The 27,174-nt window shown below is 43.9% G+C and overlaps 1 protein-coding gene across 6 annotated transcripts in view; it reads right to left on the reverse strand.

Moving 5' to 3' along the window:
* The window catches only part of SERTAD2 (SERTA domain containing 2), a 131,906-nt gene that overhangs the window by 15,276 nt on the left and 89,456 nt on the right, over nt 1-27,174 (reverse strand). Inside the window, exons 1-3 of one of the 6 annotated variants that reach the window (XR_016280832.1) lie at nt 24,697-25,076; nt 17,731-17,860; nt 12,813-16,161 (exon numbers count right to left, since the gene is read on the reverse strand). The exons of 1 other annotated variant lie outside the window; for it this stretch is intronic. Coding sequence is in view for 1 of the 5 variants with exons in the window: in XM_089519194.1 (XP_089375320.1) it covers nt 24,697-24,701 (5 nt within the window). In the remaining 4 variants the exon portion in view is untranslated. Of the gene's footprint in view, nt 1-12,812; nt 16,162-17,730; nt 17,861-24,267; nt 24,344-24,696; nt 25,077-26,673; nt 26,796-27,174 lie in introns of those variants that run through there. 4 more of the 6 variants (XR_016280833.1, XR_016280831.1, XR_016280834.1 and 1 more) reach the window with 4 other exon arrangements.

Consider the following 27,174-nt stretch of genomic DNA (forward strand, 5'->3'; position numbering starts at 1 on the left):
CTGAACCTCAATCTGCATGAGAGATGACTTATATTAGAAGACAGGGGAGCACACAACTCTATTGATTCTTATGGAATTGCCAGTGACTTGATACTATTGGCCACGGTATTCCTCTGGATGGGCTGTCTAACTGGAAATAGGTTCATTACCTCCTTGATTCCAGGACATGGTGCTGGGGATCAAGGGACCCCACAAGGTTCTGGCCTGTCCTCCCCCCCCCATATTACCCAATATCTCCTACAGAGGTACACAACTTTTTTGGCCCTGCATATCACCTGTGATGCTGGCTCAAGCATTGAGGGCCCCCATGGGCTCGTGCACATCTCATCAAACCTCTTTCCTTTCTGGGAGGGAGTAGATAGTGATCTGTATAAGCATTCCTGAGAGGATGAAAAAATGACTCTCCAATGCCACCTCAAATCACTCTATCATGGCGGGTTACAGACCGCGCATTTGGGGCGGGCTGCACCCGCCCCTTTCCCCGGTGTATCGGGGCCTCAGCTGCCAGAACGGCAGCCGCTGAGGCCCCGATCCGCCGCTTTTCAGGCTGCGGGGAAGTGGCAAAATGCTGCTTCCCCACAGCCTGAAAAGGGGTGTCCTTGGGGCTTCAAGCCCCAAGGACACCCCGCAGTGGTGGGGAGGAGGAGAAAGGGGCCGCTTGGCCCCTTTCTTCCTTGCTTCGCTGGGTGCAGCCATCTGAAGGCTGCACCCAGCGAGGCCAAGCGCCGCTGCAAACCAGGAAGGAGCTCCGAAACGGAGCTCCTTCCTGGTCTGCGGAAAGGGCACACTAAGCGCCCTGGCGCGGACCGATGACGTCACGTCCGCGCCGCCCCATATAGAGGCGGCGCGGTCGTGACGTCATCATGGCGGCCCCCTTGTGGAAGGGGGGCCGCCATTTTGTACGGACTCAGTCCGTACTAGGGTTAGGGGGGTGCGGAAGCACCGCACCTTCCTAACCCTAGTACGGACTGACTCCGTACTTTCATGGCGGTATGTAACCCGCCCAAGATAATCTTTTTTCACTGCGAGCAGCAGCAAAGGCAAATGTAACCTGTAAGAAACCACTAGTAAAAAAGGAAGGGGCTTGTAACAGTGCAAAAAGGGTTCAATCTTATATACATCCAATCTACAGAATCTGTTCAGCAAAGTCATCTGGTGATGTGTAGACAAGTATCAAGATATGGATGATCCCCAATTCTACTTCTCTCTTCCATTTAATTCAGGTGAGGCAGAAGCTGTGTTAAGATAGTTACAGAATGAATGATCTCAGTAACAGAATGAATGATAAGGACCAACAACTTGAAGCTTTCCCCAAGTAAGATGGAAGTGCTGTTGGAATGTAGTATGGGAAAGAAATACTTCTCCTGGTTTAGACAGAGTTGTACATCAGTGAAGGAAGAAGAATGTAATATGTAGATGCTCCATGATTCATTAATTTGCCCTTTCTTCCCCCCCCCCCCGGGTATTCATACAGAATACCTTTTATGTGTACCAACTGCATCCCTAACCTAGACAATGATAGTCTTACCTCAGTTACACATGTTCACATAATATTCAGGTGGACTACTTTAGTGCAATGTAGTGGAAGAGGCTATCTTTGAAGATGGTTCAGAAATTGCTGTTAGTGCAACACAGAGTTGCTAGACTAACAACAAGTTGTTACAAGGATATTATGGTGGTGCACCAAAACTGGACTAGATCCATGACCATTTCAAAGTTCAAATCAAAAGTACTGTAAAATCCATCACAGCTTAGGGATACAGTATTTGAAGGAAGATTTGTTTTCTCAAGTACTTGTTTTTATGTTACAATGGCCCATCATCTGATGGTGGTTTTAATAGCCTTGATGGGGTGGTTTTAATGGCCTTGATGGAGTTGGCCTATTTTCAGAATACAGTATTATTCAAGTAGGTTCGCATGGTGTCTACTCAATCTCCTTGCAGAACTAGATATAAGTTCCTTTTTGTTTTCATGTGTATGCCATCTACAAACCATGTAGAGCTGATCCTGAATCTAAATGGTTGGCAACCATTTTGTTCACTGTTGTGTGTTTTCATGTTGTAAAGTGTGACAATATTTGGCAAGAGAAAGAAGAGGGCAATATAGAGTCCTTAACTCTATTTTGGTGTTCCTGTCCTCAGTTATGAGAAAATGTCTTGATCACCCCATTTCCCCCCCTACTTTGGGATCTTCTGTCACTTCCTTTAGTGGCCTTGGAGACCATCTGTTCTGCCATGTCAGAGGGCTTGATAGTCTCCTGCATTTTAGAGCTGCTGCAGCTGCCATTGAACTTCTGCAGAAACTTCTGTGGTGGCAGGAGAAGGGAGGGGAGATTAAGGGCCAACAAAGGCTGCCCCAATGCCATGAAGTTGTTCATCCCAACATACAGACTGTATGCACGTGTTGGGACTCCAATTCTGGTACTACAGGAGCTACGTGCAATTTTCATCATTGGGCCTCCATCCATCATTATTAGTAACAACATCAATATCCCACACGTTATGTTTGGGATTTAAGGCAGCATAAAACAGATTAGGAAATTTTTTTTTTACAAAATACAAAAGTTAAAAAGTGATTAAGCTATAAAAAAATAAAACCAGTTAAAAACATGAACCATAAAATATCAACAGCAGAGGGAACAGCACATTATACAAGGGCTGTCTGACCTAAATAATAGGTCCTTACAGGTGTTGAAATAGAAAAGTCTTCACCTGTTTACAGAAAGAAAGTAGAGAGGGTGCCAGTGTAACCTCTCTAGGAAGGGAGTTCCAGAGCCTGGGGGCAGCCACTGAGTAAGCTCTCTCCCATGTTACTATCAGATATACCTGTGAGCATGGTGGAACAGAGAGAAGGGCCTCCCCTGCAGATCTCACAACACCAGCTGCTTTGTAAAAGAGAATATGGTCAAATAATGTAAACATGAGATGTATAGAGCTTGCACGTTACATGTGCTGTAACAGGTAATATGTCATGTTCAAGGTGGGTACAGAGAAAGGCAAACTGAAATGAAAGACAGAATCAATCCACTCACCAGCACATGTGTAATGTAATACAAATCAGGATTTCCCCAATATCTGGTATTCTTCTTTGTATTATAAACAAATTCTACATTCTATTCTTTGCTTTTTCTCAGCAGTGAAGCTGCATTATTTATCAAGAATTTTTTTTTTCTGGAATGACATCAAAATTGGCTCCTTTTCAGTTCTGGGAAATAACTAGGCAGCCAGAGAACAAAGGCTTGTTTAGTGTTCACTGGTCCTCACTGCAAAGATGTCAGTGCTGCCAAAAAACACACATTGCAGAGATCTGCCGTTTTGCATTTAAGACAAACCTACTTTCACCATTAGCTTCAGCGTGAATAATAGGTGAAAGCACAGGTTAATCAAACTGAAGTTAGGAGGGCCACAAATACATAGAACAAGCTTCTAACTCTGAAAGAACACTATCAGTAGGCATAAATTCAGTGCAGGCATGACATTTTTCAGAACTGTTTGTGGACTGGGCAGCAAGTATAGTCCTTATTGGAGCTAAAGGTTACACTCAGTCATTTACTCATGCAAATAAATTAAATAAAATTCAGGAATAGTCAAGGACCTGGAGTCTGAGTTCACTCAAGGGCAATCCTGCCAGTGAGGAAGGAGAGGAATCTTCACCAATACCCCCTTCCCTCTCATAGCTCCCTGAGAGTCTGCTCCAGATGACTGAGGGATTCTTTGAAATGGGGAGTGGTTATGGGATAAGAGAGCTCAGCAAAACTACATTCTTCTCCTTCCACTGGAGATCCCCTAACAGTCTGTAAATGGGACAAGCTTAGTGATTAGGTGCTTTGACCAAAATTCTCATTTTTAAAAAAACATGCACCATAAATGTTATGTGCCAAAACAGATCCTGCTTGCTTGAAATTGCCTATGTCATTTGAAGAGATGAGACCACCAATTCACACCAACATATTTATGTTAATTCATCTAAAAATACACCAAAAGTTTATCATTGCCAATTTGGCATGTGTTTTGGGAGAACTCTTGCAATGGCAAGGCTGGAATTCTGGCAATGTCCCGGGTCCAATTCTTCCTCCATACTAACTGGTTCATGGTGAAGTGTTTCCAAATAAAATATTTAAATTGCATGCATTCCACTCTACAGATTCCAAATTCAGTGATGGGGTAAAGCCCAGATATAAGTGAAGGTATAAATAAAGTAAAAGTGAGACTATTCACCTAAATTAGAATTCCATCTAGCCACCTTGAATCCCATCTTAGGAGAAAGGCAGGCTATTCAATCACTCAATAAAATACACTGAACGTTTACTCTACCATCATTGTTTCAACCTAGTGATTTTAAGAGAAATTTGATTCAGATTAACTTTACTGCATACAAAGGTTAGTTCAGTAGTTGAGTAATAAAGGCATTACTGACACAATGCCCATACTTCACAGCAATTTCTATAAAAAGACAACTCAGGAGTTCCAAGGTCTTAGGTAACATCCATGTTAATTGGGGAAAAGGGGGGGAAAGCCTTTCCTAATAAATAAGCAACACAATTATACGGCAAGTCAACAGCGTAAGCCAGCTAACGTGCTCCAGTGATATTTTGAAACTGTAATCCGATACTACTGTTTCCATCCTCGTGCCTCGCCTGCACTCCCTTGTTGCACACTGTACTATTTGAGGCCCAGAGGGCAAAGCGAGTGCTTGCTGTTTATTAATGATCAGACGTTGCACTGCAAGGCTGGGCCATTGGGGGAGGCAGAGGAGGGGGAGAGGGAGGGGGAAGATGAACTCCAACTCTTCCCACATTACCTTCTCCTCTGCAAGTTTAAAACCACAAAACTATTGAAACCCCAACTGCATCAGGCAAGATCCCTCTCTCTTTCTCTCCCCAACCAAAATTACTGAGCTAAAAAAGACAAAGCAAAACAGGAAAAGCCAGAGTCCAAGTTGGCCTGTGACTGGTGCAGCTTCCCTAAGTTCTGCAGGAAGCATGTGCTACTATTAAATCAGAAGCTGTTTCTAGGACTGTCAGTTCCCTCAAGGGGCAACCTTTTCTCAGCCCAAAGTAGAGGAGCCCATTTAATGGTTTTGACAAATTGGACTTGCCTGATGGGGCTATGTCAAATAAAGTTGAGAAGCTCTTCACTAAATACGTACTTTAAAATAAATTACCACCTCATTAACTAATCCCCTCGAAGTTTACACTCAAGGATCCAACTCTCAGTAAGAGCATTTATTACATTAAAGGGGTAATGCTAAATTTTCTTACACAAAGTGCAAACAGACTTTCCTGCCTCAGCTTGCCAAACGAATAGAGATTACACTGGATGAATTAGACTATTGGTCAACAGGTGACTTGAAGGCACATACACACATATTTTTAGGCTGACAGAGATAAAACATTTCACTATTAAGGCTGAAATCAAGAACAAGTACCTCTGAACTAAAGAGCTAATAAGTTACGTTTTCCCAATGAATAAGAAGGAGCTTGTGAAAACAAAATACTGATACACAAAGGAAAATGAAGTGGGGACAGGGTGTTAATTTTGTATTAAATCAGTGTTTAGACCTTCTCTTTCTGTATTTTCTGCCTTGTCCAATAATAATTCGAAGTCTTGAAACTGCAACCACAATATGCAAGTCACAGAAATGCTATCATGACAGCAAAATAAAAGCAGGACTTTCCCACTTTCTGTTGTTCACAAAAGTGTGAAGTCGAAGGCTTTCATGGCCGGCATCCATCGTTTTTTGTGGGTTTTTCGGGCTATGCGGCCATGTTCTGACGTCAGGAAGAAAATCTTCTAGAACATGGCCACATAGCCCGAAAAACCCACAAAAAACTATGCTCATAAAAGTCTTCAGCATCTGGCTCTTGACCAACATCTAGTTTAGCGTGCTGAGGACCAATGTCTTCTTGGTGTTACAAAAGCAATCTTGAACTAAGACCACATTTTCCTAAAGTGTTTTTTTTATAGTGGTGTGTGTGTGGGTGTGTAGGTACATAAAAACCAGACTGCCCACGAGGAACCTACAAAGCCATTTGTCTGGGGAAAAACTGCTAGAGAGAAGACTGAAACTCAAACATACATAACACACAACTTTTTGAAGGAAACTGCTGGCTATACAACTCCAAGCTGAATGTAAGATTCTGTCAGGTCAGATGCAGAACAGTGCAAAGGAAGATATGCCTGTCAAGATCACAACAAACCAAACTACACTGCTTACAAAAAAAATTAGACTTCGTGGAAATCATGTCATATCTTTTTATTATGACAATGCCAGTATTTCTGCACAAAGGACCACAATACAGGTAAATTAACAACAGTTATTCAAATAACCCTTAACTATATATGCATGCAAAATGAAACAAAACATACATTCTATGAAGTATTGAGTCAAATTTTAAGGTGCTTTTCTTAGAAAGCTGGTGACCATTAGCAATCCAGAAGGTAGAAAATAGTTTAAAAGTGTGATAGTTTAATGATACAGAGAGAAAAAAGTGAAACAGCCAGGAAGCACTCTTTTTAATTAAGAAAAACTTAGCAGGAAGCAGCGGTCTGATCACAAATTTGACGAAGAATCTGGAAAACCTGATGGGAGACAAGCCACGTGAGCAAAACCATCTAATCAATTTGTGTCCTTTAGCTTTTAAAAAGTCTGTGAAACACAAAATGTTAGAAAATGTTTTATAGTTGGAACTTTGTTGTTTCACTAACCGATAGGTTACACTGGCCAACTAGAGACATGTTCATTACTGTTATAAGTGTGTCACTTTCTAGTTGGTGTTGTTTTATACATCTAAGAATCCCTAGACCTTCAATCTCTCCTGTAGATATGCATTTCAACTAAGAATTAATGACTGTTTTGACTAGAGCCTCCCCCCATATCTCCCTTTGCATTATGAGAGCTGATCTCACCCCCCAATTATAAGGACTTGGCTGGAGCCTCTATTTTCAAACAATTCCCTAAAGGTCCCTTGTTTTTCCCCTTATGCTGTAGACCCTGAAGGAAATACCCCAGGGAGGTGGAATTGACACATCATTTAGATTGAAAGCTGAAAGCTCTCCTGAAACAGTACATTATAGTTTTGGGTTGTTGGGTGAAGTTTGATGACAACTGCAGCCTAAACCAATTAATCAGATAGGGTAACAGGCCTCAAGGCTGAGCTAAACTATAACTGGTACAACCATTTCTAGAGCTCTCTAGTAAATTTTATTGTTCAGATTAATTTTTTTGTCTCAGCACCCCTTGAAAGTGTTTCCAAACATTTCAGAATTCCATTCAAGGGGTAAAGATTCCTTTGAATACGTTTCTAATAAACACAAGTATGTATGTGAATGCTATCAGTGCCAATGTTGTTAAAATGTGGCTCTAGTGCCCCCCAAAACTGTCTTCGCAGCCCTCAGCTCCTTCAGACTCCATATTCTGGTCCCAAAAGAGGATGCATTGCATCTCCTAGAAAATTTACCTTTTAAAGTGGTTGCATGGCCCCTTGCAGTGTTTAATATTATAAAATACGACTGTTTTTCAAAACCAGAAATGGACTTCTTGCCATTTCCAGGGGTCTTGTTTTTTGAACCAGTTCATGTTTTAAGATTTTCAGAGGAGGCCTTTCTTTCACCCCCATCAACATTTGCATTTGGTGAGGACACAGGAGAGAACTGTGGGGTCACTAGGATTAGTGTCACCCAGTGTGGTCACTCATGCTGTTACACACACACAAATAAACCTCTCCCATACCACACCAAACTGAATCCTTATTATTGCGTTGGGCACCACAATTCAAAAAGGACATTGAGAAAGTAGAGCGTATCCAAATGGTGAAGGGTCTTGAAACCATGTCCGATGAGGAACACCATAGGGAGCTGGGGATGTTTAGCATGGAGAAGAGAAGGTTAAGAGATGATATGATAGCCCTGTTTAAATATTTGAAGGGATGTCATATTGAGGAGGGAGCAAACTTTTTTGCTGCTCCAGAGATGAGGACCCGGAACAACGGATACAAGCTACAGGAAAAAAGATTCCACCTCAACATTAGGATGAAGTTCCTGACAGTAAGGGCTGTTTGATAGCAGAACACACTTCCTTGGAGTGTAGTGGAGTCTTCTTCCCTGGAGGTCTTTAAACAGAGGCTTGATGGCCATCTGTCAGGGATGCATTTATTTAGATTTCCTGCATGGCAGGGGGTTGGACTGTTTACTGCTGCTCCAGAGAACAGGACCTGGAGCAATGGTTGCAAGCTCCAGGAAAAGAGATTCCAGCTCAACATTAGGAGAAACTTCCTGACAGTAAGGGCTGTTCGACAGTGGAACACACTCCCTTGGAGTATATTGGAGTCTCCTTCCTTGGAGGTCTTCAAACAGAGATTAGATTATCATCTATTGGTATGCTTTGATTGAGAGTTCCTGCATGGCAGGGGATTGGACTGGATGGCCCTTGTGGTCTCTTCCAACTCTATGATTCTAATATTTTTGGTACTAATATCACTCCTAAATTGTAATTTCCCAATATCACTGAATGTAATGGTAACAGTTGCGTCACAAACAACTAGCACAATTAAAATTATACTTTCAAATTACAATATCATATTCACAGCCTAAATGTTTTTACATATACAGTTTCATGTGCTTAAAATGAAAATTTGGTGATTTTTAAAAATAATTTATTTATTTTTTAAATTAAAAATTAATTTTTTGAAATTTGAATTTAAAAAAACAACAGCCACAGGCCTCTCCTTTCTCCTCCCAGTGAGCCTCACACCACCCACCCCATCTCTTTAGCATTTTAATGGGACACAGGTGAATACACAGCCCATTTCTGCCAAAAAGCAGACGTTTGAGGAGCAGTGGTGTCACCCCCATTTAGGGTATCACCTGGCATCCCCTGAATCCCCTAATGCACCTAGCTGGGAGAGAGTCTTCTTGTTGGCTGCTCCTAGGTGGCAGAACTCAGTCACAGACTAGGCAGGCCCTTTCTGTGCTCTCCTTCCATCAGTAGGGAAATATTCTTTTATCTGAAAAGCCATTTGGCTCTAGGTGGCTACACAGAAAGGTCTCTTATTGGTGTGTGTGCCTAGGAGCAGATGCACTGCACTGTACTTTTGGATCTCAGAGGAAGCACCTTTTTGTATTGCTAATGGGATACAAATTTTATCTCCTGGACTCTGGAATGCTTTGTTCCTAGTGCCACATGGCCAGGAGGATGAGGAAGGGCATGTCTGCATAGGTATCCCTCCACACCATCTCAAGACAGAACAACACAGCAACATCTTGTCAAAATGCATGTGACTAACATCATCACAAAAAAAAAGCTTTAAACAATTCCCCTGTATGATTTTCAACACATTTGCCTGCTGAAGCAACCAGTGGACTTCCAAAGATTGCATCATGTATTTTGTGCATCTTGGTTGGCCCCATAAAGGTATCACTGTTTTGTGGCTCTGGGATGTTATTGTACTGCACTTTTATTGTTAATGTAATATTTTAAAATGATGTTATACTGTTTTAAAACATTGATATTTTAATATGGTAGTTTATTTAACTGTTCTAAAACCCTTATACTTTGTTTTAATCCATGTTGTGAGTTGCCTTGGCTTCCATTCAGGAGAAAGGTGAATATAAATTAAATAAAAAATACATAAATAAATGTGGGGTGTTGTGTTGTTGTTTTTTTAAATCTATGCAGAACCCTGAAGGCAGACAACTGGCCTCCAAATATGCAGCAGATGCTCCTCCAGTTTGGACTATTCAAATTCTTTGACATGCATTACTTTTTGGCAGCTTTTAGAAGCACCAGTTTGACTATTCAGCATCACTGCAGGCGAGTGGCTGAGGCGGAAAGTGTGGAAATGAAGGGCATGTCACTAAGATTGGGGCTGGGAAGAGATGCAAACCAAAAATACTTTATGATCTTTAGGACCAAACTAAGGAGTATATCATACGGAGCTTTTTGGTGGTTTTGTGGCTCAGTTCCAGCTCACTTCCGAACTGACTGCACTTCCAATGATGCGGTTTCATGTCATAAAGTGACTGTGTTATCAGACACCATTGATTTCTATGGGAGCCCCTTGCAAAGTGCTTCAGCAGTGTTTCTGAAGTCACCCCTCATTTTGGTAAAACCGGGAAAAAAGTGACTTCAGAGAATTCGCTTCCAGGTTGCCTTCGATTGCACTGAGATTTGGTCTGGTGTGGAAAAGCACTCCGATGCCACCCACCCTTGGCCCCTGCGTCCTGCTGCTCTGTCATCCCCCTCCTCCTCCTCCTTCATGCCATCTCCTCCTCTCTGCCAACCAGCCGATCCCATCATCCCCTGCGTCCTCCTAGAGCCTGATCTGCTCCCCTCCTTCAGCCTGCCACCAATCCCATCATCCCTGCCTTCTCCTAGACCCCCATCTGCTCCCCTCCTCCCACCAAGCCCATCATCCCTGCCTTCTCCTAGACCCCCATCTGCTCCCCTCCTTCCACCAATCCCATCATCCCTGCCTTCTCCTAGACCCCAATCTGCTCCCCTCCTTCAGACACCCACCAATCCCATCATCCTTGCCTTCTCCTAGACTAACATCTGCTCCCCTCTTTCCACCCATCCCATCATCCCTGCCTTCTCCTAGACCCCGATGATCTGCTCCCCTCCTTCAGACACCCACCAATCCCATCATCCTTGCCGTCTCCTAGACCCCCATCTGCTCCCCTCCTTCCACCCATCCCATCATCCCCTGCCTTCTCCTGCATCCCAATCCTGGCCCCAGGGACCCCCAGCGACCTATCCCATCATCCCCTGACTGCTCCTGCATCCCGATCCTGGCCCCAGGGACCCCCAGAGACCTATCCCATCATCCCCTGACTGCTCCTGCATCCTGATCCTGGCTCCAGGGACCCCCAGCGACCTATCCCACCATCCCCTGACTGCTCCTGCATCCCGATCCTGGCCCCAGGGACCCCCAGAGACCTATCCCATCATCCTCTGCCTTCTCCTGCATCCTGATCCTGGCCCCAGGGACCCCCAGCGACGTATCCCATCATCTCCTGCCTTCTCCTGCATCCCAATACTGGCCCCAGGGACCCCCAGCGACCTATCCCATCATCTCCTGCCTTCTCCTAGACCCCATGAAGGATGACAGCTAAGGAGGGGGCAGGGAAGAACAGCGTCCAGAGCCCCACTGAGCATGTGCAAGGGGGATGATTCAAATAGTTGAACCCTCAAAGTATGCTCTGGTGTGGTAATACAATGTGCACTCACTCCCCTTTGCTTGAGTCCACATCACGTGACATGCTTGGAATCGAACTGACTTCGCTTGCCCCTCACTTCGGAAGGACAACAGAAAGGCAACCAGGTGTGGAAAAACATGACGTTTTAACTTCAATCCGCATTGCTAGAGAGGAGTGACTATGGATCTGGTGTGGAAAAACATCACGCTTTGCATTGCTAGAACAGGAGTGACTGCGGATCTGAGCTATAACCCCCCCCCCCCAATGTGTGATAAGGTCCTAAACAACTCTTTAGGGGCCACAGTGACTCCATATCCTACACTGTAATATATATATATATTTTAAAAAAAGGAAACTGCAGGCCCCAAATGGATTGGGAGCAAGCTCAGGGAAAAGCTTTTATTTTGCAGGTAGTCCCCCACAACTATATGCCCCATTAAGAACAATACATGGGTATTTATAGTCATCAATACCTGGTAAGGCCTCAGTAGTAAATACACTCTTCCCTCGACATTTGTGGCTTTGACTTTTGCAGATTTGATTATTCACAGATTTGATTAATACGTTCTCTCCAGGAATATCTAGGCCCTCCAGTGCAACTCTATGGTCAACTGTAACCAAAAGTCACACGGAAAGACCTAGAGATTCCTAGAGAGAGCACTCCACTAGGCATTTGTAGCTCCTCCAGCGCAATTCTATGGCCAATGTCTGGCAAATGTTGACCACAGAGTTCCACTGGAGGACCTAGAGATTCACAGAAAGCTGTTCTCTCAGGTAAAACCAGTGTTTTTGTTATCTGCGGTTTTTCCACATTCCTGGGAATCCTGTGCCCCTAACCCCAGCATATGTGGAGAGACAAGTGTAATTAAAATTACTACTTTTCCCAATAACTGAGGTATAACTACATTACATTAAGTCTGCAGATTTACAAGGCATAGTTTCAAACTTTCAATACTTTTACAGGAGAGTAGTCTTGGAAGACTATCACAGGGGTCAAGTACTGGGATATGTGCTGTTGTAGGCACTGAGTGGATGGATGGGAAGAGAGTGTGTTTTCTACTACAGACCATGAAAGTAAGTAAAAGTAACAGCAGCTAACTTTTTGGGGTGGAGGGTGGGGGCTTGATACTGTAACTTTGCTTTAAAAATAACTTTTCAAACTTAGCACCTGAGAAGTATGTGTCTTTAGATTATTGAAAGATTTTAAAAACCATGCACACTTTCCCCTAGCATCACAGCCCTGACCCAATTCAGGCTATGGTTGCTTTTGGAAGAAGTGTAGAAAAAGTTGGGAGACTGATTCAGAGATTTCCAATGCTATGTGCCCATAGTGTGACAGTTCAGCTCTTTCCCATTATGTTCCACCAGTTCATTACAACCCTCTGTTGATAAGAGACAGCCTGAGTGGGTGCATGCACAGACACAGACCCATGTGCCACATGTTGCAGTGAACTGCAGCTCATTCACTGATTTCTGCAATAGTAGAAATCTATAGTAGAAAACAAGTAGCACATAAAAAAAGCTTACAAAAATAAGTGTTTTTATTGCAAGATTCCTTCTTTCAGGAAGAGTAAATTCTAATCACTTGGAAGTACCAGACTTGAATAGTGACAAATGAGCTGAGGCAAAACATATAAGAAGAAAATTTGCTTTCTGAGTATCAAGTAATGACAAATGGACAACTAAGGGATTTTTCAGTGAGAAGTACACTACAACTCTTTCCACTTTTTGAACTACAGCATATTTGCAAGTTTCCTTGAGACACTTTTTGGAAACTCTTATAGAGCAATTTGGCTAGAGCTGAACTATGACAACTGAGACTTACAAACTGAATACAAATATTTGGACGTGAAGGCATACTGGCTTCTACAGTAAGCAGCGTGGATTATGATGAAGCCTTAGGTCTTTAATAATAACTATGTGGTTGAGCTGGTTCTCAGCAGGTGATTGCCTCCTTGGACAGGGTAAAACATATTCACTTACTTAAGATGTGTCCTATCCCTCATCTAAACGCAGTACTAGCTATTAGAAAGAAAACCAAGAGAAATTTGACATTATCTGTGTTATGAACCTTTATGATCAGACAGTTAAATAGCACAATAGGTAAGTATATTGAACCAACCCATGGTATAGCAGATTGAGCTTTGGACCAAAACCCTGGAGACCAGAGTTTGATTCCTGACTTGGCTGCTGGGTGATCTTGGGTGAGTCATAAACTCTCAGCCCTTAGAAAACTCCACAATAGCTTCACCCTAGGGTCACCATAAATCAGAAAATATGTGAAGGCACACAACAATTATATAAACAGCAGACATACCCCATACTGTTACCTTTAATTTTTTAAAAAAGCAGGTATTTACATTACAAACTCCAGTCCAGCCTTCCCCAGCTGGGGCCCAACAATGATCCTGTAGACAAAGCAACTGCCAGATATGTTGGATTGCAACTCCACTGTGGCTGGGGCTGAGGGTACTAGGCTGGGGATGGTGGAATTATTGACTTGTCTGACCATGGACCATTGGACCTGCATGTTGCAAGTTAAAGATATCTCCCCAGCAGGAGAATCGGATGGACAAGGCTGGAAAACTGACCGACCCATGGCTGCTTACCTCCCCGCCCCCACTTTATAGGCCTGCAAATAGCTCCTCCAAACAGTTTAAACTCAATTTTCACTATCCACAGTCTGAGACTAGGGCATTTGGGGAACTTCCTGGGGGCATCTGAAGGGAAAAACAAGTGACCATGGGAAAGAATAAATGTCTTCATCCTGGTTTCTCCCTATGAACAGCTCCCACAGGAACATTATTTGGGCAAACATGATTCTGGGAGCAAATGTTTGCCAATATAATGCATAGTGCTACCCAAATAAGCTCTCTCCCAGCATAGCTTTCACCAAATGAAATGTCTGTTAACCTTGGCTCCACTACCTCCTGCAAACCACCATCTTGTTTCATATGTGAACCTGTTGTGAATCCAGCCCATTCAAGGGGAGGGTGGTGGTGGATGCAGACTGGCCTGGGCTTCTTCTTCCTGGCCCCAGGATCACCCTGAGCACCACAGATGCCAAAGTGCAGGCAGGACAGACTCTGGTGCCATTGTGAATCAGGCTGATCTCTTGCACCCCACGCAGCAGCCTGGCTGGAATACTCAGGTCTAGCCCTTGCTTTGGCATCCTCTCTCTGCAGGAAACTTTGGCAGTTCTCCATCCTTGCCCACAGTTTACAGGCATGTGTTCGTAAACTGCACATCGGATTGCCATTTTAAATTTTTGTAGCAGTAGTGTTCCAAGGGCCTTTAAAGGCCAAAAAAGAGGAAGTACCGTTTGAAACTTTAAAAGCCACTGTTGCAATCTTGGTCTTGCACGAAGACTGTCCTGCTCCCTTCTCTGATTTTTTTCACCAATTCCACCTCCTCATTACCATGAAGTGGACCTTGGCCCCTAGAAGCTTAAGCCACAATGGACCTCTTAAGGCCTATGGCACCAGGAAGACACTTGGCTTTTTTGTGGCAACTGACTAAATCCAGGTATTCCTCTGGAAAAAGATCCCCCCACCTCTTTTTTCCCTTCTTACAGCCTAAGTGGTTCTTTTTCCTTTTTCCCATTGGCACTCAGCCTGCATATTTCATTGCTCATCCCTTTGCTCATCCCTTCCTGCCCATAATGTATAACTTCAGCAGAATACTTTTCTACATGCAAACTTACTGCTGGCCATTCTACTTTTTATCCTTTCAGGCTATTGTTTCCTCAAACCCTTTCATTCATATACTCCAGGAGTAGGCAACTCTGGAAAGCTAGGGGCCTGGCATGAGCCCCTTAGGAAACCTGGGGGGGGGGGGGGGAGGAACACACCTTCTCCCCAACCCAAAATATATTAAAAATAGTTTTTTCTCTCCAATGCCTCTGGGGAGGTTTGAGGGCATTTTCATCAAGTTTGTGGTTTCAAAAAAGGCCTCTGTTCTGAGCGTAAATTTGCCGTGAGGCTGAAAAATTGCTAGAAATGCGCCCCATGCGCCCAGTACACATTTTAGAACATTTGGGGGCAAAAACAGTGGTTTTTTTAAAATTCAAAAATTGTTTTTGATCCAAGGGGCTCAGAGGGCCTCCAAGCATGATGGAATTGCCCTCCACGCTGCCTAGAGTGCATTTGGGTCATTCTGGAGCAATGAATAATTGCAATTTTTTTCCTTTTTTTAATCCCTGGGAAGCTTGCGAGGCCACATGTGCCTGCCCCTGCTATACTCCACGTCTCATCCCAATAATAATAATAATAATAATGATAATATAATAATGATTTACTTGTATTTCCCGCCTCTCAAAAATTTACAGCAGAAACGTTTGATCTCATTTCTACAACTCAGTCCAGAGTTAACCTGCCCCTTTCCTTTGTACCCCTTGGCTCCCTTCCTGTTACTTCTCCCACTTTCTGGGCCATTTCTTTACCTGCTTATCTAGACAACATCTCCTTCCTGTGTCTATAGCTAATATGGGATTTTAGTTCTAGCACACGTGAGCTCTCGCTTCACTAAGAGGCCACTAGTCATGGACATTTCCCATGCTGCTTGCTCAGGATTGTTCTAGGGGCAAGCCAGCAGAACTGCAAGCTCCATTGCTAAGAGCAGCTCAGCTAAAAATTGGCTGGAGAACCAAGGAGAGAGGCCCAGGAGAAGGAAAAGCTAACAGAAATAGAATAAGCAATGGAAAGACATGCAGGGGACTGAAGGAAGGGTGGGTGGAAAGAGAGGAAGGGGGCAAAGAGAAAATCATGGAAGTATAGGGAAAGAAGAGAAAAACTCCTATACATTCTTATTGTTTAATCCAGAATATCATGTATTGTACAATCCAGCTATTCCACTGCGTAACTTGTTTGAAACACTCTTCATATTGACCTCAGCGCTGAAAACTTGCTTGACAGAAGTTCTTTTCTCCATCCTGACTGTCTGTTCAGTTAAACAGTAAAAGCAGTAGCTGAAAAGAAATCACTGTTGTTTAGGGGTGATGAAGAAGATGATGGGAATGAAAGCTGGAATAGCAACTTTCCTGAATGGTCATAAGGAGAACAAAAGTTTCTATCGTATATTTCTCTGCTAAGAGACATACAAATTCTATCATAAGAGTCTATGTCAGAAAGCAGCAACGTAAGTGACTCACTTTTCCCCCTTCTATTTTCTCTGCCCTTTTATTTTTTCCAGCTATGTGAATCAACTCTTCATTTTAAGGCATAGTAGAGGGGAGAAGGTAAAAGAAACCAGAAAACAGTATCACAAGGGTGTATCTCATATATATTAAATTCATACCGAGAATGAGAGGCAGCTACTTGAATTTATAGCTGAAAAAATCAAATAAAAATAAAACCAAGTGTATATCCCGGTTCAGGAACTTGGGTCTGGAGAAGGAAATCCACAAACTACCAGCTTTCCAAATAGCCAGGCCATGGCTATTTATCCACAGATTCCTCCTCTTCCAGCAGGTTGCCCTTTGAGGTGAGTGAGCCTAGAAACTCTGACCACTACACAGTGCTGTAGATTACTTTTCTGAAATACAAAGGGACAGTACCCTCCTAATAGTTTCATGCTTAAGACTGCTAAAGAAGACTTTAAAGACAGAATGTATGTTTACAGGCTCTCGCAACTCCTACCTAATAATCAGGGTCAGACTGTATATTCAACTGTGTATGCTTCCTTTGGCAGAAATTAAGAAGATGCCCACCACTTAAAGCAATAAACCAACCAAACATTAGAAAAATAAAAATTATAATGGAAAATGCTATTTTGTGTGGCTTTTTAAAAAGAGAGACAGAAAATTCTCCTTGATTACTCCCCTAAACTGCCTACGCCTTTTGCAGTGGTACTATGGTGAGCCACTGTGAGGTAGTAGTTTGTTTGCTGGACTATGATTTTGGAGACCAGGGTTCAAATCCCAGTTTGGTCATATAAACCCACTGGGTGACCCTTGGGCAAGTCACACTCTCACAGCCTCAGAGATTGACAATGGCAAACTCCCTCTGAAGAAACTTGCCAAGAGAACCTTAGGACTGCCTTAAGTTGGAAACGACTTAAAGGCACAACAAGTGGTAGCATACTAACAAAAGTGGATTTGAAAACTTTGTTTCAGAGCTACATGACTTTATTGAGACAAACCTGTCCTCAGGCATTTCAAAACTAGTCAGACTTCTGAATGACTAGTTGTACAGTCTCCTTAAAGTAGGCCCTCTTTTAGAACCCACCTCCCCATTTCACCTCAATAAATCCACATAATTTACCTGCCGTCATGGGTGTTCCTATATTACTGCTAATTTATAGTCTTAAAGAAGGGGACAGAACGTATTTATAATTTGCCACCACTGCTGCTGCCACCTGCTGATGATCCTGTTGCTGTCCTACACTTACTGGAATGTTTCATCAGACTACCTGGCATTCATGCAAACATCCCACCTAACACATTTTGTTCAGCTCAGATTGCTTGTCAAAATTAATGGAAATGGGCCAGAACAAGACAGTCGTGCCTCAGGCAAAGCATAAAATAGCAGCCCCTTACCACTGCATGTATTGACACTCTCTGGACCAGCAGCTGAATCTTACAGCACTTGGGATGGGGCAATGTCCTCCAGAGGAAAAGCCTAACATGAGGGGCCTGAGACAGTTGGTATGGCATACACAGCTTTGTCCTGCAACAGAGAGAAAATCAGGGAAGAAAAGCTGTGTAGCTGCCACTGTGATCGTCTAGCGGAGGGGTCAACACCAATAAAAGAAACCCCCAAGTGGTACAATCCAGTTAGGTTTTTAAAAATAAAAACTCAAATAATAGAAGCACCATTTTTTTCTTTATTAATTTTGTTTAGAACAACAATTTCTAGTACAACTCCCTTCATAAGAATAGCTCCTGCACTCGGAAACATTATCTCATATTACCGAATGTTCTCCAAACAGGCTAAAAAGTGTGTATGATTTGTAATTGAAACTTTTCTCCAAATTTTAGAAATTTGAAATGTCACTCTAAGGATGCAATCCGGGAATCAATCCCATTGAAAACAAGTCATAAATGTGAGAAAAACATATATAGGGTTGTGCTGTAAATTAAGTAAATTTCACAGGAATAGCTACATGTACAGGATCCTTCTGTCATGTTATTTCCTACATAATCAGCCTTACTTAAAATGAAATTAAGGAAATGGGACAATTCCTTTACTTCATACAAACACAGAATATAAATAGCTTCCTACAGATGGCACTACAAGTTACTTGCCAGGCAAAGGAACATAAAGTCTGAGTACCCCTTATTTGAAATGTTTGGTACCAGAAGTGTTCCATATTTTGATATTTATTTATTTTTTGAATACCTGCATTTGCATAAACATAACAGGACATAATGCTGATCAATGAAGATATGCACGCCCATCATTTCACAGATCCTTGTGTCTCTCTTCAGCCTCATAAATACAGTACAGGAACATACTACACTACTTACATTGTAGCTCAAAAGGTTTTTGATTTCGGAGTACTTCAGATTTTGGAATTCCAGGTAAAGGATACTCAACTTGCATAAACCATACTTAGAAGCTATGTTTGCCGCTGCTAAGGGTTTGATTGTTTAGCCACCCAGAAACCTGGACAGAAGTAACCTCTCTTCTAATTCTATTCATATGTCATATTCATAAAGGCTTGGCCTTTTGTTTAACCATTACCAACCAGACAGATATGTAGGATTGTATAACCAACACTGTCTGCAACAGTGCATACCTAAATTGATCAGCCCAGATTTCAAGTGTAAGAGTAGAAAAAGTAAAGAGCGTTTGGCCTTACTATTTGCTATATGAAATTCAGTACTCAGCAGAATCACGCTGGACCTCCTCCTCAATGCAGCTCTAGCACAGGCCTTGCTAGCACTATCTTCTCCCAGGAAAGTCCCCTTCTGGCTTTTAGGGGCATTCTGAATGTCAACAGAATTTCCCACCACCAGATTAACATTGCTCTTTTTTGTGCCGTCAGTGTGACCCAATAAGGACTGGATCATGTGATTTAAAATCAGCCCTGGTCAGGTGGCCTTGTACAATATGATGGGCAATGGTTTGTCAACCAGTAAATATATATATATATATATATATATATATATATATATATATATTCTTCACAGACTGGGGGGAAAAGCAAGCCTGACATCATTATGGGCTGAAAATGGATCTGGCTGTGTAACAGATGACTACTCTGTCACATGGTCAGCAACAATAGCAGAACTCACCAAACAGCTATCCTGATCTTCAGGCACATGATTCAATCAACCATGAGTTTTCAGAAAGACACCTGCCCCATAAACCTGAGTGAAGACATTCCAGATTTATACTGACATTAAGAGAACCAAGAAATCCATCTTGTAATATATATTTTGCTCTCTCCCCCGCAAACCCTCAAATGAAACTCTGTACTGTGCTTAAACAATGCTGATTTTCCATCCATGTTTGTTTCAAGTGTTTGTCATTTAATTCAGCTTTACCCAATGTGATGTCTGGGTACAGTTGCTAACACTCACAGGTTTTCCGTTCCTTTGGAATTCTATGCCATTGTAAAATCCTAGGACCTTTCACACTACACAATTATAGTGCTACAACTCCACTTCAACTGCTAGGGCTTTCCCTACAGAATCCTGGTCTTTGCAGTTTCGTCAGAGGTGCTCTCAGAAGAGAGGGTTCTAAATACCCCTATACTGGAAATCCTGGAATTCTACAGGACAGAACCAGAGCAGTTAAAGTGGAATCATAGCACTATAACTGTGTACAATCAGCCTTCTGTTTTCACAAGGAATCCATTCTGCAGATATTCAAGCCCCATAGGCTTGAATGGGGGTGCGTGACCATGAGCAGTTGTGGGTGCACACCCAATTTTAACCCCCTCCGTTTGCTCCTCACGAGTAAGCAAGGGTCACGGATCTGAAGTCTACAAAAACAGAGGGGCAACTGTAGTGTGAAAGGGACCCCAGTCCACCTGCTACAGTAGCAGAACATGGCAAAATAAGACACAGCCAAACCACTCCAGGTTCTTAAAAGAGCTCTGCAAGGGAGAGGAGAACACATCTACTGAAGCGGGAGTCTATGAGGGTGGAAGCAGATGGTCCAACTGTTTAGGAAGGTGAACGAGGGATCCTGTCTGTGGTCTCATTCCAATGTGATGCCAGGTAAACAGGTTTTTGGTACTGCTTAAAAAAACGCTGTAAAGCCTGTTTTATCAGAGACAACAGTGGAACAAAGAAATATGTACAAACACCATAGGCAGGAAAATCACCATCCATATGCTTTTAAACCTCTTAAGTCAGTGTTTCCCAAACTTTGGTCCTCTAAGTGTTTTGGACTTCAGTTTGCAGAAGCCCTAGCCAGTTCGGGCAACGATCAGAAATTCTGGGAGCCGAAGTCCAAAACATCTGGAGGAAGTCTGGGAAACACTGTCTTAAGTGGTACATATTTATTTCTTACAGTCTATCCAACTATTCTCCAAAGAGCTCAAGGAAGCCTTATTACCTGTCCATAAGCCATGCTACAGCAGCAGGTGTTTGGAAAAGTGTGCTGTGGGACAATTTAACTGCAAATGACTTCAGCTGGTTAGTCTGAGAGTGTATTCCGAATTTCCTGAAAATAAGCCTTACTGAATCCAGCTTCCGGCGTAGACACACACTGGACCAAACTGCCCCGTGTCCAAGATCAGGACTTGAAACCTCCAAAGACATCATAAAGACTACATTTCATTGTTAGGTTCCTTTGAAGGTGAATTTTACATGGAAGAGCTTTGATGGGCCAGTTGTTTAGGCAGCATCTCACAAAGCCACAATGCGCTATGCTCAGTATGTGCTGACTCCTTGCCACTGGCATTTAGAGATTCTGCATGATACACCCTCACAGCATATGGTCATTCCACTCACCTATCCTTTCTTTCCTTCCCCGCTTCCACAGAAAAGTCAAATTCAAGCATTCCCTCAAAGCTAGCATCAAAATTGGGAGGGGGTCTGATTATAGAAGGAGAATCAGCTGAGCTTCTGCCCCTGGAACTATTGCTAACCTACAGCTGCTTAAACTGGACCTTGCACTCTGCCTCCTTTTTTCCCCTTTGGTGCATTAAATGATCTTTGGACTCTGTAATCAGAGCCTGCTGTTTCTGGCACAATTTCTTTTCTTTTCTCTCTCTCTCTCTCTCCTCTGCCCCTCCCCCTTTCCTCTTTTTGGCCAAGAAGCTGTTGCAACTGGAGCCGTCTCCATTTATGTTATCTTTTTAGACAGAAACTGTACTTCCAAAGGAGGCACTGAAGAGCCCTTGCAAGTGGGTCATAGGAAGCCTGTCTACACTTTAAAAATAATATACTGTAATCACACTTCTGATGCACTGCATTCTCATGTATACATACACACACACACAAAAGCAACTCTCCATCTCAACTACTAAACAACACCTGCTGCATGTCAGCCCAGCTACTTCAGAAATGTACAAAATCTAAACAAGTTCTGTGCTCTCTTTCATACCAATGATTCATACGGCGGGTGAAGAAAGCGCACCAGTTGTCAGTACAGTAGTTTGACTGGCTATTACGTAAGATGAGCCGGATGTGAAATTTCAAACTTTTTCATACCAATAGTTCTGAGTTTGGGGTTTTTGTGTTCCGATAAATAAACTTAACAACTGTTATCCTTAAAAAGAGAGAGATGGAGATTGTTTTACTAAGTGTAGCTTCTGCATGGTTTACATGTAGCATCTATCGCTGCATGTTATTTCTCTAAATTTGGGGGAAGCTGCTTTAAGAAACACAGAAACACTTTTACTTGTGCGATCTAATCCCTATGAATGGCTCAGATGTAATTTTTACTGATTTCAGTGGGACTTGCTTCTAAGTCAGTCTTAATCAGACAGCAGCTAAAGGACATCAGTTTGTTAGTCTTACAATCTGGTTTATCCTAAAAATCTTATCTAAACACCATTAAGTTAAAACAACCACGAGTTTTCACATCTATTTAAACAACTTCAGAGGAGGACAAGCTCCATTAAACACGAGTAGACACAGATTATTATTATTATTAAAACACACACACAAGTAGTGCAAAATTTTTACACGCGTCTTTCCTCCTGAAGACATGTTACAGCGTTAAACAAAGGCAGATCAGACACGAAAAGGAAGAAACTCCTTGTAGCTGTTATGCTAGATGTTACAATACTTGTCTGGACAATGGAAGTGTTCCCTAGGATACAGACTCCAGTACCTGTCTGGCACCACAAACTGCTAAGCCTTCTTCCATCTTCAATACACACCAAGGAGCATAAAATTGGTTTTGTTTTTTGTTTTTTTAGAAATTTAGGTTGTTTATCAACTACAAAAGGAAGAAAACTATTATTACGAATCTCCAGGAAATTTCATTCAAGGATTTACCTGGAAAAAAATCTTGACTACATTGCTTCATCATGATCTTGGTTTCTAAGGAACCACTATGTAGTTTGAAAAAGAAGAAGCATTTTTCTTTAAAAAGTAATTATTATTTTTTTTAGTTACTGAGTTTAGATTGTTCCCAATGTTGTCTGCCGACTTGTGGAACAGATTTGCTATCCCCAAGCCTCCAGAAAACTTCCTGGACTACTGGGGGGGGGGGTGTCCTCTGGAGGAGACAGAGGTTGAGGTGAAGGGGAAATCCTGTTGCTCAAGCAGAAGTCCACTCCTGTGATAGTGGACACAGTGCTACAGAACCATCATTAGCTTATAAAAAACTTGTCATAACCTGAGAAAAAGCCAAGGCAGACCTGCCAAATTCACATCTTGAATGTTCCCTGTTTTCCAGCTTGGAGGGGGGGGGGGTGTTGGTGAGCTGAGGCCTCCTTTTCTTAGGACAGAGAGCAAGACCTGGATGCAAAGGTGCATGCATGAGTATGTCTGCAGACCTTGAAAACCGGTTCCTTGTCACTTTGCACAAAGGAAACCAGAAGTAGTAAAATAATCAGAACCCACGCCATCGGGACCGAAGCTGGGACCAGATCTTCCCTGCAAACATTTACAAAAGCTTGAAAGAAACCCGAAGGGACTTCCCTCTCATGTGAATGGGTAGTATTCAGTTGGATTTCTGCAAAGCAACCAGCTGGCTGATCCTGATATTCTGCCTTGCAAGTGCTGGCGGAGAGGAAGAGAGTCTCAACTTTTGTAAAAGACCTTTGCAGGGCGGACACAGGATGGTATGAAACAGAGCTGTGAAACAGACATGTCTGTCTCTTCCCCTGCCAACGCTTGGTCAGTGGTCAAAGTCTTCTAGCAAGAAGAGAAAGATATGCATATAAGCAAGTCCCAAATGAAAGTAACTACAACTTGCATCTCCAATTTAAAAAATACACCACCAGTCATGGTAGGATATCAGTATTTCTGCAATGCGAATGACTCCAAGAGAAGTCAGGATCTACTGAGAGGAGCAAAGCTTGGGTTGTACTCCTTTCAAAAGGAGGTAAGTTTACAATTCTCCCTTTAAAAAGGTGTTTTCACAGCAACTTTTAGGAAGACAAGTATTCTCTCACTGCCACCACCAGAAGGCCATCCTGAGGCCCTAAACCAGAATCTGGTTCTTCCCTTAGATGCACATCTTCAACCAGGTTGAGGAAATTTCCTTCCACTAACTAGAAAATTCAGCCCCCATCTTGGCAGACCAAGACTCCAGGCAAAAATAATCCAATTCAACAGCACTTGAAGTGGCGTGGCTCCATGCGCTGGAATTCTGGAAACAAACTACAGTTTCCAGAATTCCAGCGCATGGAGCCATGCCACTGCATGCACTATCGAACCGATTTGGGTGCAGCCTAATAGAGACTCTGTTTGTGGAGGATCCTTATATATGTTTGAAAAGATTCACACATGAAGGCTCTGACACCCCTCCTGTTTTCGGAAAGCAAAACTAGAGGGCAAATAGATGTCCAGGGCATCTTTGGCCTCCTCCGGCACATACCCAAAACTTAGCAGGGCCCTAAAGCAAGTTGCACCGTAAACAACACACACACACACACAGCTTGGAGAAAATAAAAAAGAGGAAACCTTTGCAGCGGGAACGCAAGCGACCCAGAGGCGACGCACCTGCGATCCCTGCTCTCATTTGGACTCGAAATCTGTTCGCAGGAAGCCAAGTCACTGGGGCAGGCAGGCTCTTTTCTTTTCAGGAGGCGGAGGAAAGAAGGTAAGGTAAAAAAGGAAGAAGGCAGAGGTCTGGAAAGGGTTACAAGGGGGGAAAGCAAACCCACCCTGGAGGAGGAGATCTGGGCTGCCTTGTGGGGTGGGTTTGCTTTCCCTCTTGCAACCCCTTATCTTTACCTCCTAACCAACACACGGGGAGTCTTGATGCATTGAGCAGCCAGCCCCCACCCCCCAATAAGGCTTGCCTTGAGGCCCCTTTAGCCATGGCCTGCACCCTGGAGACCCAAAGCAAAGTGCCACCCCCCATAGCTCCCCATAGCCCCCTTCTCCAGCCCGATCCTTTCTCCCTTCCCAGCCAGGAGCTGCACTTACCCCATGCAGTTTCCCCCGGAGAACTAAAGCATTGGGTGGGTGGCTGGTGCTCCCTAATCTCCCCCCAGCTCCATATGGCGCTCTCCTCCGATGGAGGAAGAGGAGGAGGAGGGGGGGAATGCAGCTCTGGAAGGAGGAGGAATAGGAGGATTTAAGCCTCCTCTCTCCTCTGGCTGCTGCGGTCACGAAGCATTATACAATGGAGGAGGCAGGGAGGGAGGGAAGCCTCCTCCTCCAGGCTCTTGGCCAGGCAGAGAGAGAGAGAGAGAGAGAGTGACGCCAGGCGAGGCTCCGGCCAGCTCCTTGCCCTTTGGCTCCCCAGGCAAGCCCCGCCTTGCAACTAGCCCCCAGGCAGCCAGCAGCTCTGGATCCCCTTTGCTCTCCTCCTCCTTCTCCTCCTCCTCCTCCTCCTCCTCCACTCCTCCTCCCTGCTCTGCCTCTCCTCCTCCTCGGCTCCCTCTCTGGCTGCTGCTTCTTCCAGTGGGCCTTTGTCCCGGGAGAGCAGCAGCAACACACACACAAGCGAGACACAGAGGAGGGATGCAGGGTCTGGCCTCTCCTCCTGGAACAAGGCGATGATGGCTCTCCTTGGCAAGGAAGGACATGCAGGGGGAGGCTCCCCACTCATACAATCCCAGAGCTGGGAGGGATTCCCCCAAAGGGCTAGCTAGCCAGGCCAAGCCTCCTCCTGCCATGCAGGGATACACAGAATGGGAAGCCAAAGGGCTATCTGTCCACTTCAACCCTCCTCCTGCCATGCAGCAATACACAGAATGGGAACCAAAAGGGCTATCTATCCACTCCAACCCTCCTTCTGCCATGCAGGGATATATAGAATGGGAACTCAAAGGGCCATCCTGTCCAAGCCTCCTTCTGCCATGCAGGAATACATAGAATGGGAAGCCAAAGGGCTATCACCCCAACCCTTCTTTTGCCATGCAGGGGTACATAGAATGGAAACCCAAAGGGCTATCTATCCACTCCAACCCTCCTTCTGCCATGCAGGAATACATAGAATGGGAAGCCAAAGGCTATCTATCCACTCCAACTCTCCTTCTGCCATGCAAGAATATATAAAACCCCAGAGTTGGGAGGGATTTCCCAAAGGGCCATCCAGTCCAACCTCTCTTCTGCCATGCAGGAATACATAGAATCTCAGAGTTGGGATGGATTCCCCAAAAGGCTATCCTGTCTCAAACCCCTTTTGCTATGAGTACTAGAGTTGGGAGATATCCCCAAAGGGCCATCCAGTCCAAACCCCCCTTCTGCCATGCAGGAATACATAGGACCCTAGAGTTGGAAGGACCCCAAAGGGGTTTCCAGTCCAATCCCACTTCTGCCATGCAGGAGTACATAGAATCCTAGAGTTGGGATGGATTACCCAAAAGGCTATCCTGTCCCAACCCCCTTCTGCCATGAGTCCTAGACTTGGGAGATATCCCAAAAGTGCCATCCAGTCCAACTCCCTTCCCCCACCATGCAGGAATGCATAGAATCCCAGAGGGGAGGAATTCCCCAAAGGGTCATCCAGTCCAAAACCCCTTTCTGTCACACAGGAACACACTATCAAAGCACCCCCTGTGACAGATGGCCATCCAACCAATCACAGAATCATAGAGTTGGAAGAGACCTCCAAGAGCCATCCAGTCCAACCCCATTATGCCATGCAAGAACTCAAAATCAAAGCACCCCCAACAGATGGCCATCCAGCCTCTGCTTAAAAAATCTCCAAAGAAGGAGACTCCACCACACTTGGAGGGAGTGTGTTTCAATGTAGAACAGCCCTTACTGTCAGGAAGTCTCGCCTAAGGTTTAGATGAAATCTCTTTTCTTGTAGCTTGCATCCATTGTTCTGGGTCCTAGTCTCTGGAGCAGCAGAAAACAAGCTGGCTCCCTCCTCAATATGACATCCCTTCAAATACTTAAACAGGGCTATCATATCATCTCTTATCCTTCTCTTCTCCAGGCTAAACATACCCAGTTTCCTAAGTCTCCCCTCATAGGGCATGCTTTCCAGACCCTTCACCATTCTGGTGGCCCTCCTCTGGACCATCTCTAGCCTTGGTGGGGAGAGGCAATGGCTCCTGCGTGGAATTCCATTCAGGTGGGATCTCGAAGCAGGTTATTTTTGCAGTACGGACACAGCCAAAGGGTCCAAAAAGGAGCCAGAAAGCACTGGGGAAAACAGGGAAAGGGGGGGCTAATCGTCCCCCCCCCCAGCCCTGGGCCCGCCTCCAGAGCAGCACAAAAACCACAACTATGAGAAGCATGTGAGTTATTCAACAACTCCCAAACTGGTCAACAAGTCCAAGTGGAGCAGGACTCCAAGGAGGAGGAAGAGGAGCTGGTCACAGCAGAACAGTGGCTGTGGCCACACTGCAGAAATAAGCCGGGTTGAGGCTGCTTTAACTGCCCTGGCTCCATGCTAGGCAATTCTGGGAACTAGAATTGTCAGACACTGAGCCTTCTCTGTCAGAG

The sequence above is a fragment of the Sceloporus occidentalis genome, unplaced genomic scaffold (assembly GCF_023333645.1).
Source record: "Sceloporus occidentalis isolate IW3139 unplaced genomic scaffold, rSceOcc1.0.p SCAF_4, whole genome shotgun sequence".
Taxonomy (NCBI): domain Eukaryota; kingdom Metazoa; phylum Chordata; class Lepidosauria; order Squamata; family Phrynosomatidae; genus Sceloporus; species Sceloporus occidentalis.